General features: G+C 41.2%; 2 protein-coding genes across 2 annotated transcripts; one reads left to right on the forward strand and one right to left on the reverse strand.

Annotated features, from left to right (window-relative positions):
• The first annotated feature begins 1851 nt into the window (after positions 1-1851).
• On the forward strand, positions 1852-6297 carry LOC140363234 (coagulation factor VII-like). The gene is made up of 7 exons (XM_072449683.1): positions 1852-2075; positions 2747-2889; positions 2964-3159; positions 3733-3864; positions 3976-4061; positions 4724-4862; positions 5189-6297. The coding sequence occupies exons 1-7, from the start codon at positions 1988-1990 to the stop codon at positions 6295-6297; spliced, it is 1893 nt and encodes a 630-aa protein (XP_072305784.1). The 5' UTR covers positions 1852-1987.
• A 1352-nt stretch (positions 6298-7649) lies between these two features.
• On the reverse strand, positions 7650-16758 carry pcid2 (PCI domain containing 2). Its single transcript, XM_072452989.1, has 15 exons — positions 16692-16758; positions 16251-16300; positions 16091-16180; positions 15247-15320; positions 15107-15172; positions 13281-13322; positions 13109-13163; positions 12931-13034; positions 12752-12827; positions 12532-12673; positions 12335-12435; positions 11614-11687; positions 9702-9827; positions 9049-9172; positions 7650-8261 (listed from the first exon to the last, which is right to left on the reverse strand). Exons 2-15 carry the CDS (start codon positions 16284-16286, stop codon positions 8172-8174), a joined length of 1200 nt encoding a protein of 399 aa, XP_072309090.1. The 5' UTR covers positions 16287-16300; positions 16692-16758; the 3' UTR covers positions 7650-8171.
• Positions 16759-17184: the final 426 nt, after the last annotated feature.

A 17184-nucleotide genomic window follows, 5' to 3' on the forward strand; every position in this document is an offset into this window, starting at 1 on the left:
ATCTTGAACTATGTAAAGTGGCAGATGCAAACAACACGGATGTAAGTTGCCTTAATTTTTTAACATAGTTCAATATTGCAATTCAAGAATTTCAAAATGCAGCATAATGATCTACGGTCGTCATAGAGTAGACTTCATTAAACCAATGTTTCATATTAACCTGTATATAATTGTATTTTTTGAAGTGTTCTGTCAAAGAAGAAAAGTGAAGAAAAGTTCCACATTTGGTTATTTCACTCTCGCCTGCTCATATTGGCTCATTAACGTTTAAATTCTGCTGTGATACGAGCAACAAATTAGAATAAAACAATTCCACAGGACTTCATTCAACACCTATCATTACAATCATTTCAACATGTTTTATATCCTTAAAAGAGCGGAACCCAATTTTTCACATGTAATTAAGTTACATCTGTTTTGCCGTAGTACAGATATATAGTAAAAGTATTATTCTTCAGAAAGTGACAACTCAGTGTATTTCCTGCATTTCATTATAGTGTTTTATTCTCCAGGAAGCAGGAAGTGCGCTGTTAGCATGCTAGTTGTTGGTAGCTTTACAGTGAAGCAAAACTTATTGTTGTGAAAAGCACTTAGACATATTGCGGTGAATAATTAGGATACTATTAGGTAAGCAAGCAATACATTTGTACTGCTGCAAAGACTTTAAAATTAACTTTTTTTTTTTTAAGACTGGAAAAATTAGGTACAACGCCTTAGAAACATATGCTTTTTTCAGGTACTGTACAATTATACTAGAACATGGAACTATAACGTGTAGATTCATTGTTTATTGTAAACCTCAATACTGAGACGTTTGGCATCAATATTGTTAAATAAACTGGTACATTGACTTCCAGCAGAACTGATAAGCCCTGTCATTTACATTTTGGAACCTTATGTGTATCACTAATTGATTAATTAACTTAATTTCTCAAATAATCGTAACTACGTACAGGGATATGGGCGGGGATGGGGATAGGTGAATAAAGGAATTTTCAAATGCACTCAATACTCAGGAAACAAAATACACAATTGAGTAAATGAATCATGAGGGAACACCTTTATAAAAGGGCTAAAAGTGAATTCATTTTCATAAAATGCTCATTAATGGAAATATTACGCAAGAATAAAAGGTTTAATTTGACTACTGTGAATTTTTCTGCGCATGTGTTATTTCCACAGAGATCCAGCAGCTCCACTGACAATGCAACTGCACTCTAAAACAAAGATTTTATTTTTATTTAGTTGGTGAGGTGTGTGATTCATGAATTTCCTCATGAAATTTCTCCGGGTTTTACAGTTAATCATAAACCTTCTGTGTACAGAATTCAACAAACACAAAATATCGATGTTTCCGTTTGTTTTTGTCCAACAATTCAAAGTCCACTTCAGTCAAAATCTGCTCGCACTTCAAAGACAAACGTTTAAACTTTTACATTCATGATGCAAGTTTAAAAGTTTGGTGAAAGCTAAATGAGCTTCTTTTTAGAAATGTTGAACTTTATGAACGGAAGATATTATCACTACGACCCTGCTTTATGACCAGCAGAAAGTGACATGATGAAAATCAAGGAATTCAATTGAAAAATATTAATTTATCCAAATATCTTTGGGAAAAACAACTGGGGAATTTATTTTCAGAACCCAGAGGCTCTGTCAATTAACAAGAACTAGTTAAAAAAAACACCAAGTAAAAGGGACATTTATAGAGTTTAAATGAAGGGGCGTAATGACAGGAGGCAGGCCGGTCTGAGTGACAGCTGAGCCTGAGAGGAGGGTGGTCTTGTGTCTGAATAGTCGTGTTAAAGGTGGTGAGGAAGCTGCAACCGCTCAGGGGGACGATCTGACAACATCTACGGACCGGCCTAATCTCGCCGTCGATTTAGGTAAGGTGTTCTGCATCTACACCGATTGACGGTTGTGGGCGGGTTTTATGTGATTGAAAGTTGTGGAGGCGGGTCTTCAGTGATTGACACTTGAAGACGTCATGGCGCAGAGGAGCAGGTCCACTTGGGTCTTGTCCTGTTTTCTGCTGCTCACTCTGGGTTTTCTTCATGTTTTTGGACAACACCGAGGTAAGACTGATTTTAATAGACACTTATAATATTTAACATATAATCTCCAGCTGGATGTAAAGAAAAAGCAAGAAAATCTAAACTCAGAAATGGTGAAAGCACAGGGCCTTACGGACTATGTAAACAAAAGGAAGCTGTGTGATTGGCTGCACTGCGCTGGAAATTATCTTAAGAACGATACGTATTCAATGTGGGGTCCAGTGTCCAATCTTAACACAGCCTCCATAGGGAGGGGTGGAGTGGTTAGCACCTCACATCAGAAAGGTCCTGGGTTAGAGTCAAGGACAATGTCTGGCCTCAAAAGTCCTATTTCCACTGATTCACTTTGGAGCCGATTGGTACGGTCTGAAAGTGTCTCCACTTTCTTGAGTGAAGTGATTCAATGCAGACCCTGAGTTTCCTCCCAAAGCTGTTTAACTCTCTTCGGCTCCAGATCCGCTTCAGCTAAAGCTTGGATTATACTACCAACATGGAAATCCTGCATGGAAATGAGACGTACGAGGGGCAGCTTTTTCTGATTATCGACACATGGCAATCGTATCAAGATTGAAAATATTTGAATGCATCTAACATTATACAAACCCAGTACATCACATCTGGAGGGTCCATCTTGACCCCAGAAACACAGAATTCTCAAAAGCTTTGCATCTTAACTACTCATTGTTTGTCAGGTCCAGGTCTGTTCCTCAGGTCCAAGAGGGCCAACTCGTTTCTTCTGGAGGAGGTTCTTCAAGGGAACCTGGAGAGGGAGTGTCTGGAGGAGGTATGCAGCTATGAGGAGGCGCGGGAGGTGTTTGAGGATCACCATCAGACGGTAAAAATCAAATTTAAGCATGAACCTATAGCCTCCCTAATAAACTCAGTCTAACTGCATCACATCCGGACCAGGCCGTGTTCTGGGCCAAGTACTACGACGGGGACCAGTGTGAGTCTTCCCCCTGTAGGAATGGAGGGAACTGCACTGACCTGGCGGGCGGGTTCTACTGCGCATGCCCCACCCCTTTCTTTGGAGAGATGTGTGAACTGGCACCAGGATCTAGACCTAACCAAGACCACAACCAGGACTTAGCGCCGCAGCTCAAAGGTGAATCCAGAGCAGGTTTCTGAGAGTAGAGGGCTGGTTTAGTCCAAGTGCAGTCCTGGTTCACTCCATGGCCCCTCCCGTGTGCCTCAGTCTCATGTCAATAAGCGATTCTTATTGTGTCCTTGTGGCTCCATAATCCAGGACTAAACCAGGCTCATCATCTATGGAAAGATTTAGGGTGCATTCACACTTGTTGTTATTTGGTCCTTAATTGATCGAGTTTTAATCCTGATTTGAACTTTTTTGGGTCTTGTTCTAGTCCTGATCTAGTCCAGGTATAGTTTCAGGTTTAGGCCTGGTTGAGTCATAATTTTGATGAGTTGAATGCACCCACAAACTTAGTACCTGAACCTCTTTTTTAGTCCCTTGTTTAGTCCTACATCAGACCTTGAGCTGTTAAAAACACTAGCTTAATACTAATTAAGGCTATCTTATCTTAGTCTTACCCAAATTATGCTAAATAAGACTCGCTTATCCACAGAAGACTGGTGCTTGAAGTTTGGTCCTGAGTCAATCTTCTTTCAGTCCTGGTATAAAGTCTTTTAGTCAATTTCTAATTCATTCCTGACACAGATTTTGCAGAGTGTCCGACCCACGGCCCGTCCTCATGTGAGCAGCTGTGCACCGCTTCAGAGTTCAGCTTCACCTGCTCCTGTTTACTGGGATTTAAACTACAGAGTGATGGCCGCACCTGTAAGCCAGAGGGTACGAAAAAAACCTAATGCTCATGTTACTACTACTACTACTACCACAACTACTACCACCTACTACAACAGTATAATAAAAATACTACACCTGTTAATGTATGTGTCTCAGTGGAGTTCCCCTGTGGGCAGATCCCAAACCAGCTTCAGTTCAACTCCTCGGAATCTCTCTGCACCAATGCGCACTGTCCCTGGCAGGTAAGACTGGTACTGGCTTAGAAAGGGTGGCCATCTATCCCGCTTTAGGTCGTCACAGCCATTTAGGCCTCTCTTTCTCGTCCCACTTATTATTATCATCATTATTTGTTATTATTTGGTCGGAACAGTGCATGTCAATGAACAACATACGTACACATTATGTAAACATGACGGATTGTAGCCATGGGCTCATTTTCATTTGTTGTCCCACATTTACTCTCACAAACACACTCATTCATACACCAACATGCAACCCCCGTGACACCCGGCAGTTCATCTTATTTAGAGAATGTCCAACATTCTCCTTGATGCCACATGAAGAAAAATGTGACATTTATATAAAGAATAATCTAATAAATAATCCTTGTGAAAACATTTTTGGCAATCTGGCTTCTTTTGGCTGTAAAATGTTATGAGCTATTACCTTTTTGATATCGCTTAATTAGATAATTAGTTGGTTGGCTAATAAAAACTGAAAATGACATGGTGTAATAGCATTTTGACTTCTGTTCGGCCCACTGCCCACTGTTTCCACCACACTACAAAACTTGTTTCATATTTACAACAATTTGAGGTGGTCACCCGAGGTTCAGTCCTGGTTCAGTCCTGGTTCAGTCCTGGTTCAGTCCTGGTTCAGTCCTGGTTCTTGCCTCTCTCTGCAGGTCTCCGTGTTTAACAGGAGGGGTTTGGAGCTTTGTAAAGGCGCACTTCTCGGACTCAAGTCCATCCTGACCTCTGCCCACTGCCTGCAGTCTCATCTGGGACCAGACCTGAACCCAAACCAGGTCTTCATCCGCTTCAGTGAGTACTGGGATGGTAGTTAAACATGAGACAATTGTCGAAGGTTTAACAATTAGACAATTAGATCTAATTCCGAGGCCTGCTTTATTCATGGTCTGATTCTGGTTTTGTACAAGATTAAACTAAAGCCCTGATTTTATACCTGGTTCGGCATGATGAATAAGACTTTATTTTAATCCTGGTTTAGTCCTTGTCCAGTCTTGGTCTTGTCCTGGTTTTGTCTTGGTCAAATCCTTGTTCAGTCTGGTTCTGTCCATGTTTAGACCTGGTTTACTTCTAATTAACTCCACGTTGGCTTAGAGCTTTTTTTCCATGTACTTCCGCAGATGGCCAGCAGAGGGTGGTCCAGGTGCTCGCTGTGGAGGTGCACGAGCGTTTCTCATTGGGTCATGACTATGACCTCGCCCTGCTGGAGATTTCCCACTCCCTACACATGAGCCCCGCCCTCTTTCACCTGTGCGTCCCAGCCCACCGCGACCACGCTGAGAACGTTCTGATGCATGATGGGAAGATGCTGCTTGTGGGTGGGTACGGATTCGGTGCTACATTTGTGTCACTGGGGGAGTGCAGAGAGAAGAACATTAACCACAGCCTTACCAACAAGATGTTCTGTCTGGAAACAAAGTTTAATCCAAAACTGAGACCAGACCAGACCCGAGACCAGACCCGAGACCAGACCAGAGACCAGACCAGAGAGCAGACCAGAGACCAGACCCGAGACCAGACCCGAGAGCAGACCAGAGAGCAGACCCGAGAGCAGACCCGAGAGCAGACCCGAGAGCAGACCAGAGAGCAGACCCGAGAGCAGACCAGAGAGCAGACCCGAGAGCAGACCCGAGAGCAGACCAGAGACCAGAACCATGAAAGACGAGAACAGAACAGAGGAGTCGTTATAAAAAGGACAAAGAATGAAACAGAATGGAGACAGAACCGAGGAGGAGGTGTGACACAAAATGCTCGCCCAAGGATTCTAAATGAACAGCACCAAACTGATTCAGACCTGATTCAGACCCATCTCCAAACTAGGATCAGAACCAGTGACCACCAGAGTTCAGACCCCAGACAAAATGGACACGATCAGGACCAAACCGAGCCAGGACTGAGCAGGGGAATGAGAAACAGGACCCAAACCCAATTGGACCAGGACAAACAGAAAGTCAATCCCCAGCAGAACCCAAATAAACCAGACCAGGACAATCAGGTCCCCGCAGGTCCAAACCACGACCGGTCCAGGGCCTGGGATCTGCTCCCAGGGACTCCGGTGGTAAGTGTGGACCGGGGGACAGCATACCTGGTGGGGCTGCTCACGTCCACGACTCCAGAAGGAGGCAGCACGCACATCCTGGTCCTCACCAAACTGTCACGTCACATGACCTGGCTCCAGCAGCGTGTGGGTCACATGACTCCACAGGTCACACACCTCCCTCAGCCATAATTGGACGCGCACTCTGCTCTCTCAGCTCTAATTAGACAGAAATGTAGGTTTATTAAAGCCAAGGTCACATGTCCAGTTTGTATTTTAAAGATTCACAACATAACTTTTATGGTGGAGGGTCGTCACTTGCTTGTCTCATGAAAATATTGATTTCCACAATGTTCGAAAGTATGATATAAAGTTATCTATCCTCTGAAAGATGTCTGTGTAATCCTTGAGTAGCTCAGGTAGTAAGTATAATAATTTTCTTTTGTAATCTCTTTTATTGGCAAAACATTCTTGGTTTGGAGTCACTATTCGAACCCATGAAGATTGATCAGTTTTGTGAAACATTTAAGACAAAATATCTCCATGGAGAAAATAAGGTTTTGGGCCTTTCACCAAAAAATGTCCTGGGTTAAATGTTAGGATTGTAGCTAGAGATTGATATATAGACCGATATATTGAACCAAAATTTCCGCTGCTGGCACCAAATCTCTACCATGAATTTTTTGTTTGGTCTGATCAATTGCTTAAAGTAAATAAATACATAATGACTTACTTAAAACACTTTAACAGATATTTAGCATGAGTAAGTAGTAAAACAGGGTTGTGCATGTCAAATAATTTAAATTACTTTTTTTTTCATTTAAGGCTTTCATTATGCAAAGCAGTGATAAGAAAAGACAGAAATAAAGTTGGCAGTAATTTCCAATATTTTTTGGGAAAATGCTCAAAAATCTGACCAAAAATATTGACGGAGCTCTTTGGCTCCTTGCTAAAGTATTTGTACCTCTGGAACTTTTACACATTTTGTCACTACAAACTTATTTTTTTTTGTGAAAGAGCAACACAATGGAGCACACAATTGTGAGGTAGAGGGAAACTTATACATGATTTTCAGTTTACTAAAAAAAAATACACCGAATAGCGCAGCATGCACAAGCATTCCGGCCCCCTGAGTCAATACTTTGTGGAACCACATTTCTCAGCAAGTCTTTTGAGGTATGACTCAGTTTTGCTCACCCACAGACTACATATTAGCCCAATCTTCTTTGCTAAACAGCTCAAGCTCCATCTTCCTTTCATAAGGCAACTTCTGACTGCAATTGGCTCAGGGGAAAAGGACTGAATACTTTGGCACGCTGCACTTTTCAGTATTTTAAATCAAAAAGAAATACATCTGTAAATCATGTATACTTTTCCTTCCAGGCCGCATTGTGTTGCTCTTTCACAAAAGGTCACGACGTGTCAAAACCTGGAAAAGTTCCAGGGGTATACGAATACTTTTGCTATAAATATATTTTAAACCTACTTTTGGGCAAGAGGAGTGGTCTTTGGATCAGACTCAGCCAAAACAATAAAACACAAAGTACAAAAGACAGAATTTATTTCACAATTTACAAAACACATAATTCATGTTCAGTCCTGGTTTAATCCCTGGTTAAAGTCTGTGTGGTCCTTTGAGGAGTAGAAGTGCATCCTGGGAACTATACAGGTGCCATAAGTTACCATACATAGGAAAAATAAACATTTCATGTTGGACAAAAGTTTGTACTTATATAATGTGCTCGACAGGATTACCACTGTTTTGAAAACACATCTTAATACGCATTTTCCACTGTTGATGGACTTTCATGAGCACAGTTGGAGTTATGCTTGTGATGGCGTTAATGATACTTTCCTTGAGATGATTTATGTCTTGTATCTTTCTTTACCTGATACACCCATGGCCTTCAAGTGCACCCAAAGATAGAAATCAAGAGGAGAGCTCAGGGGATCTGGGAGGCCCCTCCACGGGACCACGCCCAACCTATGTATGGAAACTTATAGCCCACCCTGTAATCCACAGTGGGCAGAATGAGTCTGGAGCAGAGAATCATGGGTAATGTAGTCTAAGTGAGAGTAGACAGTGAGGGGAAAGGGTTCTGTTTGGAGACGACCAGTTTCTGATGTTGGTGAGAGATGTATCCTTTAATGTGACCCTGATGGAGACAAGGAGGGAGGAGACAAGGAGGGAGGAGACGAAGAGACGGGGAAAGGAGATGAAGTGGGAAAAAGAGAGGAGGCAACGTTAGATAAATATATCAAGTCTGTCTAAATTAGAGCTTCTCAAACTATTTCTGGCGCACCCCCCTTGGGTGATAAAAAATGTATCCACGCCCCCCACAGCCTCGAGAAATTATAAAGTATGATAAAATGAGACAATACAAATTGCAACAAAATAGTCGCATTAGAATGAAATAACAGTAATAATTAGAGTTTTCACAGACAGACTGCTTTCTTTGGTTTGTGCTTTGAAGCTTTGGCACAACACAGTCTCACTGCTCTGAGTGCTCTCTCCTCTGCCTCTTCTCCTGCACAGACAGGGCAGGTTAGTCCCGTCTGCAGTGGGACAGCGCAGAATTAGCGCTTCACTGCGGTGAATGAGGCGTTTGAAGCAAAGAGAAGACGCACTTGCGTTACTTCTCGGTCAGTGTGATTCACTTTTACCCCTGCGGGTCCACGACGTCACACACGGACTGCTTTCTGCTCGGAGCTGACTCGTGGTGCACACTCATTCTGCTACACTTATATTTCATATTAGTATGAGCAGCACATTCTCTGCTGCTTTGGAAAGGTTCTGTTTTCTAGAACGAAGTTTGCACGAGCGGTCCCGTTTTAGTTCCTGGTTATTGATGACCGTTAGTCTTGTGAGTATTTGTACTATAATTTTCAATAAGCTATACATTTAGTGAAAACAAGTTGTTTTTGTAATGATGTAAAAAATACCATGTAGATGAGGTTGGCGAGGATGCACTGCACTTCGTCAAGGTCCACTCCCTCCACCTTCATCATCTTCAGAGCGATAAGGAATGCCTCCAAGGGGAGCTGGTGAGTCTGCAGCAGCAGGTACCTGTCACAGCAAAAATACTGTCAGGCCCACTGGGCGGAACCTCCTGAAAATGGCTGTTTAGTTTCACTTTAGATTGAGGGAGCAACAGCCAGGTTACAATAGGTTGGATAGCCCATTTCGGGGCTGTTAAGATACAAAAAAAGCGTAGTCTCAAGTGAAACTAAACAACCATTATCAGAAGGCTCCGCCTGGTGGACAGGGCTTACTCCGAGTAGAATAAATATCCGAGTTCCCAGACTCGATCTGCAGATTGAGAATGACTCTTGGATGAGAGTCTAAATGTCAAGTTTTTTTAAAAAGCAGTTACAAGGTGACTACAACTGAATTTTTTCTTCTTCTTCTTGGTGTTTTATGGCCGTTAGTATCCAAGTGTTACATTACCGCTACCTACTGGAGTTAGAATTTAGACTTCTTCAGATTTCATTCTTTGGACTTCATTATTTAAACTTCACTCTTTAGACTTGATTACTTCTTTCACCAAACCGCCCCCTCCAATACTTTTCCCCCTATTATTAGTATTAACCCTTACACTTTTTTGAAGAGGTTCCTGTAGGTGATGATCTTGAGTTTTTCTAAAATGAGGAAGATTCCACAGCGAATAAAAAATGTCTCATGTTTGGACAAAGCCTCGTTCAAGAGCAGAAGGTTCCCCTCTCTGAAAAGCATGAAAATATGAACAAATTCAATTACAAAATCACAGTAAACAAAAGTGTGAAAGAGCATAGGACCAAACATTCTGTGGATTAGTAAAGCTATAGCAGCAGCGGCAGCGTTAATAATAGACTACTTTTCAGAATGTAGTAGAAGTCCAATTTATTACAGTGTCGTTAATCAGAGGTGGGAAGTCACCTATGTGAAAGTCACAAGTAAGTCTATGGCTGAAACACTAAAATTGAGTACATTGATTACAAAAAACCTCAATAAATTATTATTCATTTAAATATTTAATTTAAATATAACAGAGGAGAGCGTGGCGTATTTTAAACTTACGAATGTGGCAGGGAAGCAGAGTTTCGTTGAGTGAAAGAGCACAGAGGACCGCAATTATGAAACAGAAAGTCTGCGATGACAGGACGAAGCAACAGAGGCTAAAGTGAACGGCACACGGTGCTAAAGCTGCGAAATGAGTGCAGAGTTACAGCTCAAAACACCAGTATCACTGGCCTAACTACGTTTCACAAACAAGTTTCTTATTTTAAGTTATAAGACATAAAACGAAAATAAATTCATAGTTACTGTAACTGTTTACAAACAGTTAGTCCTTTATATACAGCACAATTTGGATAGGTGAAGTGAAACATTGTTGTTTTGGAGACCTACTTGTTTAAGAAATAAAATGAGTTATTTTAAGAATTGTTATAAGTTCAATAAACTGTAAATGTTTATTTTAAAAAAAGTATATGCTTTTAGAAATGGTTTACGGAATGCAAAAAAAATAATAATCAAAGAAAATAATCAATAGATTACTCAATGACTAAAATAATAATTAGCTGAAGTCACAGCCTCCTGGTCAAATGGGTCAAGGGATTGTGTGTGCGAGCGTTGCATAATTTTATGTTCGGGACCACATAGAGCATTTGATTTATAAACGCAAACAAATTGAATAAAATTCAAGCAGATCTTAGTGAATCCATTTACCACTGCAGTAGCAGGAACCATAAAACCAATAAAATATGCATAGTCTATTTTGTTAATTTTAACATAGATTGTACATTTCTTTGAAGATTTGAAGTCTAAAACTATTTAAATGTGTAATATGTGCAGTCAAGAGGTTAGAGAGTTGTGCTGTTGCGCGCCGCTGAGAACAATGTCACTGCGTGGCTTTGCAACACTTTTGATGACAGCAATTACAAGTCTGCGGTTGGATATTTTTTAGTGAGTTCAGACAAAACTAGGTTAAATTGACTTAAAATAAAAGTCTTTCTGTGAAACTAGAAGGCGTGGATAAATTGGAGTCTTGCCCTTTTCACTGCAGTTCTATCGGGAGCTGTCTGCGCCCAGTAGTGAATGTTATTGATAAAGGTTGTTGTGTGAACAATAACCTTCTTATCACAGTCTTAATTTCTTAACTGACACATGTTGTAATAGTTTTAATCCATCTAAAGATGTGCACATTCCCCCCCCTTAATCCCCTGAAGGGATCTGAATAGCTGCGTTTGTGAAACCGACCTGGCTCATATAAAGACACAGCCACCACATTTATGTGCATTATAGTTTACAAATATAATTATACTATAAAGCCCAAGTCATTTCAAGTCATGCAGCTCAAGTCAAGTTGAGTCATGCCCTAAGTCAAGTGTTTGTGGTACATTAAAGTGTGAAAATTGCCTCTCACCTATGCTTTTTAGTAGTAGAGAAACACATTTTATACTCCTTTGGTGTTAGTAAGTTTGTAGAAGTAGTAGTGGTGGTATTTATAGTAGTAATAAAACGTGTAGTACCGGACTCCTTTGGTGACGTCAGAAAACTGCATCAGGTCGTACTTCCTCAGTAACTGCAGAGTCGGCATGTGACACTGGACATATAAACAGGTAAATGTGGACCGGAGAAACAGTTGATTTAGCTTTGTTCCGAATGTGGGAATTCTTAATATGTAATCTTATGTTTATGTTAAACAGTAGTAACATTTGGGATGGAACAGGTCGAGTGTAAGGGTGCGTTCACACTTGTCGTTGTTTGGTCCTCAATTGAGCCCATTTTAGTGCTTAGGTTGAAATTGGTTTGGTTCTAGTCATTGTTTAGTTCTGGTTTAGATTCTGTTTAATTTCGGGATTAGACCTGGTTTAGTCCCAATTACGATGAGGTGAATGTGCAAGAGTGAATGCACCCTAAGTTTAAAAGGCGCAATGAACGATTTTTCGGCGATTTGAGAACTCAGGCGAAGTACGCATGCGCACTCCCCCCTGCAGACTGATACAACACACACGTGCGTTTGTTTATCAGCGCGATAGATCAATGCGCAAGCGGCTGCAGGTGAGCGGTAGGTGCGTTTTATGATTGATACGTGGCAGGACTAATCGGCAGTCCACGCCACGAGGAAATAAGACTCAGATTTGGGCCAAAAAAAATTGTCCATTCACCCTTTAAGTTAAATACGGGGCAGTTGTCAGGAGTAGTTAAAGTTAAATGCGACTTAGTAATCATTAAAAAGTGTATATTGACCAGGAGCATCTTGACAGGCAGCAGGTAGATCAGGATCATCCGTTTGTTTTTCTGACTGGAGCGATGGCAATGATTGAACGCATACGACAGATACTCCTCCGCTGGAAGGACGCAAATACAACACAGATGACTACATGCAATAAATATACGCAAACAAACAATATAGTCCTATTTGTAGTATTAGTATTCTACTTTACCGGGTTTGAAGTCGGAGTCAAACATGGCCTTGCGTCCCACGTAGTACTTGTAGGTGACGGTCTGAGCAGGACTGAAGTCGGCTCGGAGGTTGGAGCTGTCAATGGCTCTGATAAGAGGCTTACACAGGTGCAGCTTATTGATCTGAAACATCAGTCATTGTTAATGCATCCTCCTGTATCCCTGTGTCAGATGCCCTTCCTGTGTGTCAGGAGCACTCACCTTAAAGTAGATCTTAAACAGTTGGTTGCTCAGGAACATCATGCCCCATTTCTTAGAGTCGTCGATACCTGCTCGACTGCAACAGAGGAAATCCTGGTTTTAGTCCGCTTGGTTTTTAGTCTGTTTAGTCATGGTTTAGTCCCGGATTGGGCCTGGTTTAACCCTGGTTCAGTTCTCACTTGTCACTGGCGCAGACTCTGAAGCAGCTCATTAGTTGCTCTGCCGATTTCTCCAACATCTCTCCGGGTTGACCTTTGCCCTTCTTCTGCAGCTGCTGCTCTGCCTGGAGCAAACACCACAGTTGTGAGTGATAATAAATAATAAACAAACAAATAAAACTAAAGCTTTGTTTCTGACATTGTTGGCAAAGATCCGGAGGTCGAGGGTCACGGCGAACATCAGCGACAGAGCCCTGGAACACAATTAGATTAAACACACCACATCTTTATGTTTCAGTTACTATTTAAAGTTATTTATTGAAAAATATATAGTCTAATATTTAGACTAAAAAGAATCAAGAGAGCCTCACCAGTTTTCTTCTTTGTGGGACTGGAACGCCCTCAGGAACGATGTGGACAGTTAAGGAAATTCAAGAACTCTACAACTCTCTCCTCACTCCTCACACTTTAAGTTTAGAATTTCTTTGTCTAGTGTTGTACCTTAACATGTGTCATGGGTGTTACTGTGAACTGTCAGGTCAGCTGATCAGTTCAGTCAGACTGCGCATGGTGACGTCGTCCTACTGCTAAAGAAAAGATAATCCTTTTTGAACATGTGAAAAAATGTAAATATATGATTATATTTCTGTGATGTATTTTATCTGCATCATTAGTCCAAGAGAAAAACAGCATGTGACAAAATGCATTTGTGAAGGTGTTGTAAAGATGGGCCAAAGAATGTTTGCGGGGGGTAACACCCCAGGGGAGTTTGGGTAATGTTTACCCAAGGCTTTATCTCTAGGAAAAATACCAGCTGTTGTAAAAGACAAGTGCCTTGATGTGAGGCTGACCAATGAGAAATGTGACCCGCCTATTCCATAATATCTAATAAAGCCAACCTGCATGAGAAAAAACTTTGTGAGACGAAGGAGGGTCGCCAGGCTGCTTACAACAGCCTGAGTGACCCGGCCCGACGTTTTCTCCCATGCATGCTACACAAAAGTCTGATATTTCTGTGTCTTTTCCTATTCTAAGTTGAATTGTGTTCTCTGTGTGTTAAGGAATAGCATTGGTGTATGTCTCATTCCCTGACATCATAGATGCTGGTTTAAGGTTTGTTAATTGGGTGCTTAACAATGGTGAGGGAGATTAAAGATTAAAATAGGATTGTGATGGCACTTAACAGGGCTGACGGGTAATAAAAGAAGGGTTTGTTTCGGGTGAAAACAAATAAACTGATCAACAAAGGCAAGTGTGTTTCAGAAAACTTCTCCTTGAAGATGGCTTAGTCAGGGCAGGATAAAGTGTCAAATACAGTGTCCAAGGGGCTCATTTATAAAAGCTAGAAATATAGAATAAAGAAACTGACTAAAATACCACATGGGGACAAAACCCAAACTTCACATATGTAGAAATATACCGGTAGCCAGATTTATAAAACCCTCCGTACGCCCTCCAACGGGTCATTTTCTCCTCACAAATCACACCTGAAGCAGAAATCTGTGCACATGATCCCGCCTCACGTCACACCTCCTCCACTTCACCATGTAAGGACGATGCAAAGTGATTTGAAGTGAATTTACCTAAACATGAGTTGATAATGAGCGAGTTTGACAGACATACGCAGACCAAGAGGAACGGCAGGTCTGCAGTAGCGTGGACTTCATCTCCAGCCTCTGCTTTAATAATAAAACAAAATGAGCCAGCCCCTCGTGCTGTCCCGTTGTTTTCAAAATGACAAAACATGAAATTAATACAAAACACCATCCTTATTTCCCTCACAGGCAGTTGCGATCAAATGAGTAATAGTAAATGGATCTAAATGCTAAATCTAAATTTGCGTCCTCAAACTGGCTCCTTCTCTCCTCTCTGAGCGCTGCTAAACTTCTGCCTCGTCCACTCCGTAAGCAGGGTGCAGAGTTTGTGGACGCAACCGCACAATGCCACGTCAAGTTGTCTTTTTATACATCCCAAACTTAATGTGGAAAATCATGTAAGTTTCTTTAGTATGTACGGACCCTTTGTATGAGACCCCCAGATGGTTACCTTTGAAACCTCTTGGAACAATAGAAAGATAGTGGCAGTAGAAGTTGAGGTAGTTGTAATGGGTAAAGTAGTAAATCAGTCATTGTAGTAGTATTAGTAGTCAAGTAACCACTTAGTAACCATAAGTTTGCAGTTTATAGTTGAAAGATATTGGACAACTAGTGTCTGGAACTTATAGGCCTCTACAAAGTCGTGATTGGCCACAGCAAAACAGCACCTGAAAGACACAACCAATAGGAGTGAAGTAAGGTCCCAGAGTCCAGGTTTAGTCCAATTAGATTCAGAGCCGACCTGAGGTGCGCCGCCACCATCTCGTCATACGGAGGCTCCAGGACCTGCTGACACTTCTCCTCCGGACTCTGCAGCTGGAACAGACCAAGACCTGGTTAAGCCGATGTAGACCATGTTCGGACTTCAGTCTTGGTTTTGAGCTGATAATAGTATGAAATGGTGATTTCAGTCGCCCTGGGGCAGAAGTCTGGTGCCCAACATCCCAAGTTTGTAAAGACACACTGTTCTATAAGGCCAACGCAAGCACACACTGGTCTTTACATGTCCTGACTTTTAAAAAAAGCTTTAACACAACTAGCCTTCTCTGCAGATTAGTGATAAAATTAGGGACAATGAGGAAATGAAAAGGTTAATAGTGAGTTTTTTTGGGCAGGAAGAGAGGAAGGGAGGAGGTGGTGCTTTCTCTGCCTTGTCTGCAGCTCTTCTCCTCGACTCCCCAAAGTTTATAGCTGTGCTTTTTTGATCACAGAACAGAAGTCTGTCTGTACTCACCGCAGAAATGTCAAAAGCATCATGTGCTTTCAGCAAAGCCTATGGTGTGCGCGTTCAAACAAAAGAATGGAGGTTACTTTTTTCCTGGATATCAGTGTCCCAGAGTGCATTGGCCTTTAGTCAGGTTTAGATTTTAAACTGCGTCATTATTATATTTATCTAATAGACAGTATTTTCTCTTGTACCTGTAGTTGTGGGTTCCACCTGGTTTGTTGCTGGTTCTGACATACAATATAATTACATAGTTGTATTATTTACCATGGTTCGTTGTGTTATCTGTTTGAGTCAGCAGTGGCTGTAATTTTAAACATATATATACCATTTCAACATGTATGTGTTATTAAAGTAGTACCTGCAATCGAGGGTTTGCGACATGCGGGTGTTTGAAGGACAGCAGCTCAGCGCAGAATGTTCCATCACGGTTGTCTATGGCCTCGTACAGCTGGGGACAAAACAGAGGCTCAGAGATTTTCATATGAATCAAATACTACTAATTACAACAGAGCTGTCACCTGCTGGAGGTACTGGTTGATGGTGATGTGAGCCATGGTTCAAATTTGATCTGAAAAAATATAACATTCTCTTTTCCGTTATAAAACAAAATAGTAATACTAAAACAAAGTGTTTTTTCCAAGTGACAGAAAACAATTTGGCAGCTAAAAAGCCGGGTTTAAAAATGTAATCGTGAGCGTGTGTTTGCATTAATCCTAGTTTAAGGTAATTTATCTTGAATTGTTAACATTTTAACAATGCACTTCGTAATCCTGGCTGTATGTTGCTAAATCCATTCAATGGTTTGTTTATTTGTAATATTTTATGTTGATTATTAAAACAAATTTTAAAAATAACCTGTAAGAGTGATGTATAAAATCCTTTTCTGGTATTAATCAAGGTTTTAAAACAATACTATTCCATTTATAAAGCACACGCAAACCCTATTATGCGTCACGTACCTTTTTAGCGAGTTTCTTTCAGTTTTTGGAGAAACATACGTAAACCTGTCTCTGTTTACGGCGCCACTTCAAGAACAACTTCCGGGATCCGTGACGTTCTTCTTCTTCGTTTTGTTTTATGGCAAGTGGCACTCAACATTCAGGCGCATTACCGCCATCTACTGTTCGCGTCTCACTTGATGCTATGTATTATATACAGCGCTCACTCCACCCTTAGCACAATTTCCCAGTGACTTTCAAGAATCACTTACCAATTACAATTTTCAAGCACTTACCGAAATTTCCCCATGTGTGGACAATAAAGGATTATCTTATCTTAACAATGAAGGCCAAAAATGTTTTTTTTTTATCCACAGAGATGGAATCTTTGCACACTTTTGTTTCTTTGATATTTTCCACACCTTCCTTAACTTTCTTTACAGCTTCAGCATTATAACTGTTGGTATCCGCTCTGCTGAGACTCTGTTTCCCATGTGCCCCTTGTGTTTGTCAT

The sequence above is a fragment of the Eucyclogobius newberryi genome, unplaced genomic scaffold (genome assembly GCF_026437365.1).
Source record: "Eucyclogobius newberryi isolate DKJ021-1_F unplaced genomic scaffold, fEucNew1.0.hap1 SCAF_1, whole genome shotgun sequence".
NCBI lineage: Eukaryota > Metazoa > Chordata > Actinopteri > Gobiiformes > Gobiidae > Eucyclogobius > Eucyclogobius newberryi.

What these genes read in the sequence shown, in the direction of transcription:
- LOC140363234 (XM_072449683.1), top strand. Translation starts at nt 1,988, where the DNA reads ATGGCGCAGAGGAGCAGGTCCACTTGGGTCTTGTCCTGTTTTCTGCTG. An exon ending in CCGCACCTGTAAGCCAGAGG is followed by an intron (nt 3,865 to 3,975) that starts GTACGAAAAAAA and finishes TATGTGTCTCAG; the next exon opens with TGGAGTTCCCCTGTGGGCAG. An exon ending in ATGCGCACTGTCCCTGGCAG is followed by an intron (nt 4,062 to 4,723) that starts GTAAGACTGGTA and finishes CTCTCTCTGCAG; the next exon opens with GTCTCCGTGTTTAACAGGAG.
- pcid2 (XM_072452989.1), bottom strand. Translation starts at nt 16,286, where the DNA reads ATGGCTCACATCACCATCAACCAGTACCTCCAGCAG. An exon ending in TCAACCAGTACCTCCAGCAG is followed by an intron (nt 16,181 to 16,250) that starts GTGACAGCTCTG and finishes TTTTGTCCCCAG; the next exon opens with CTGTACGAGGCCATAGACAA. An exon ending in TGCCTGTCAAGATGCTCCTG is followed by an intron (nt 11,688 to 12,334) that starts GTCAATATACAC and finishes TTATATGTCCAG; the next exon opens with TGTCACATGCCGACTCTGCA.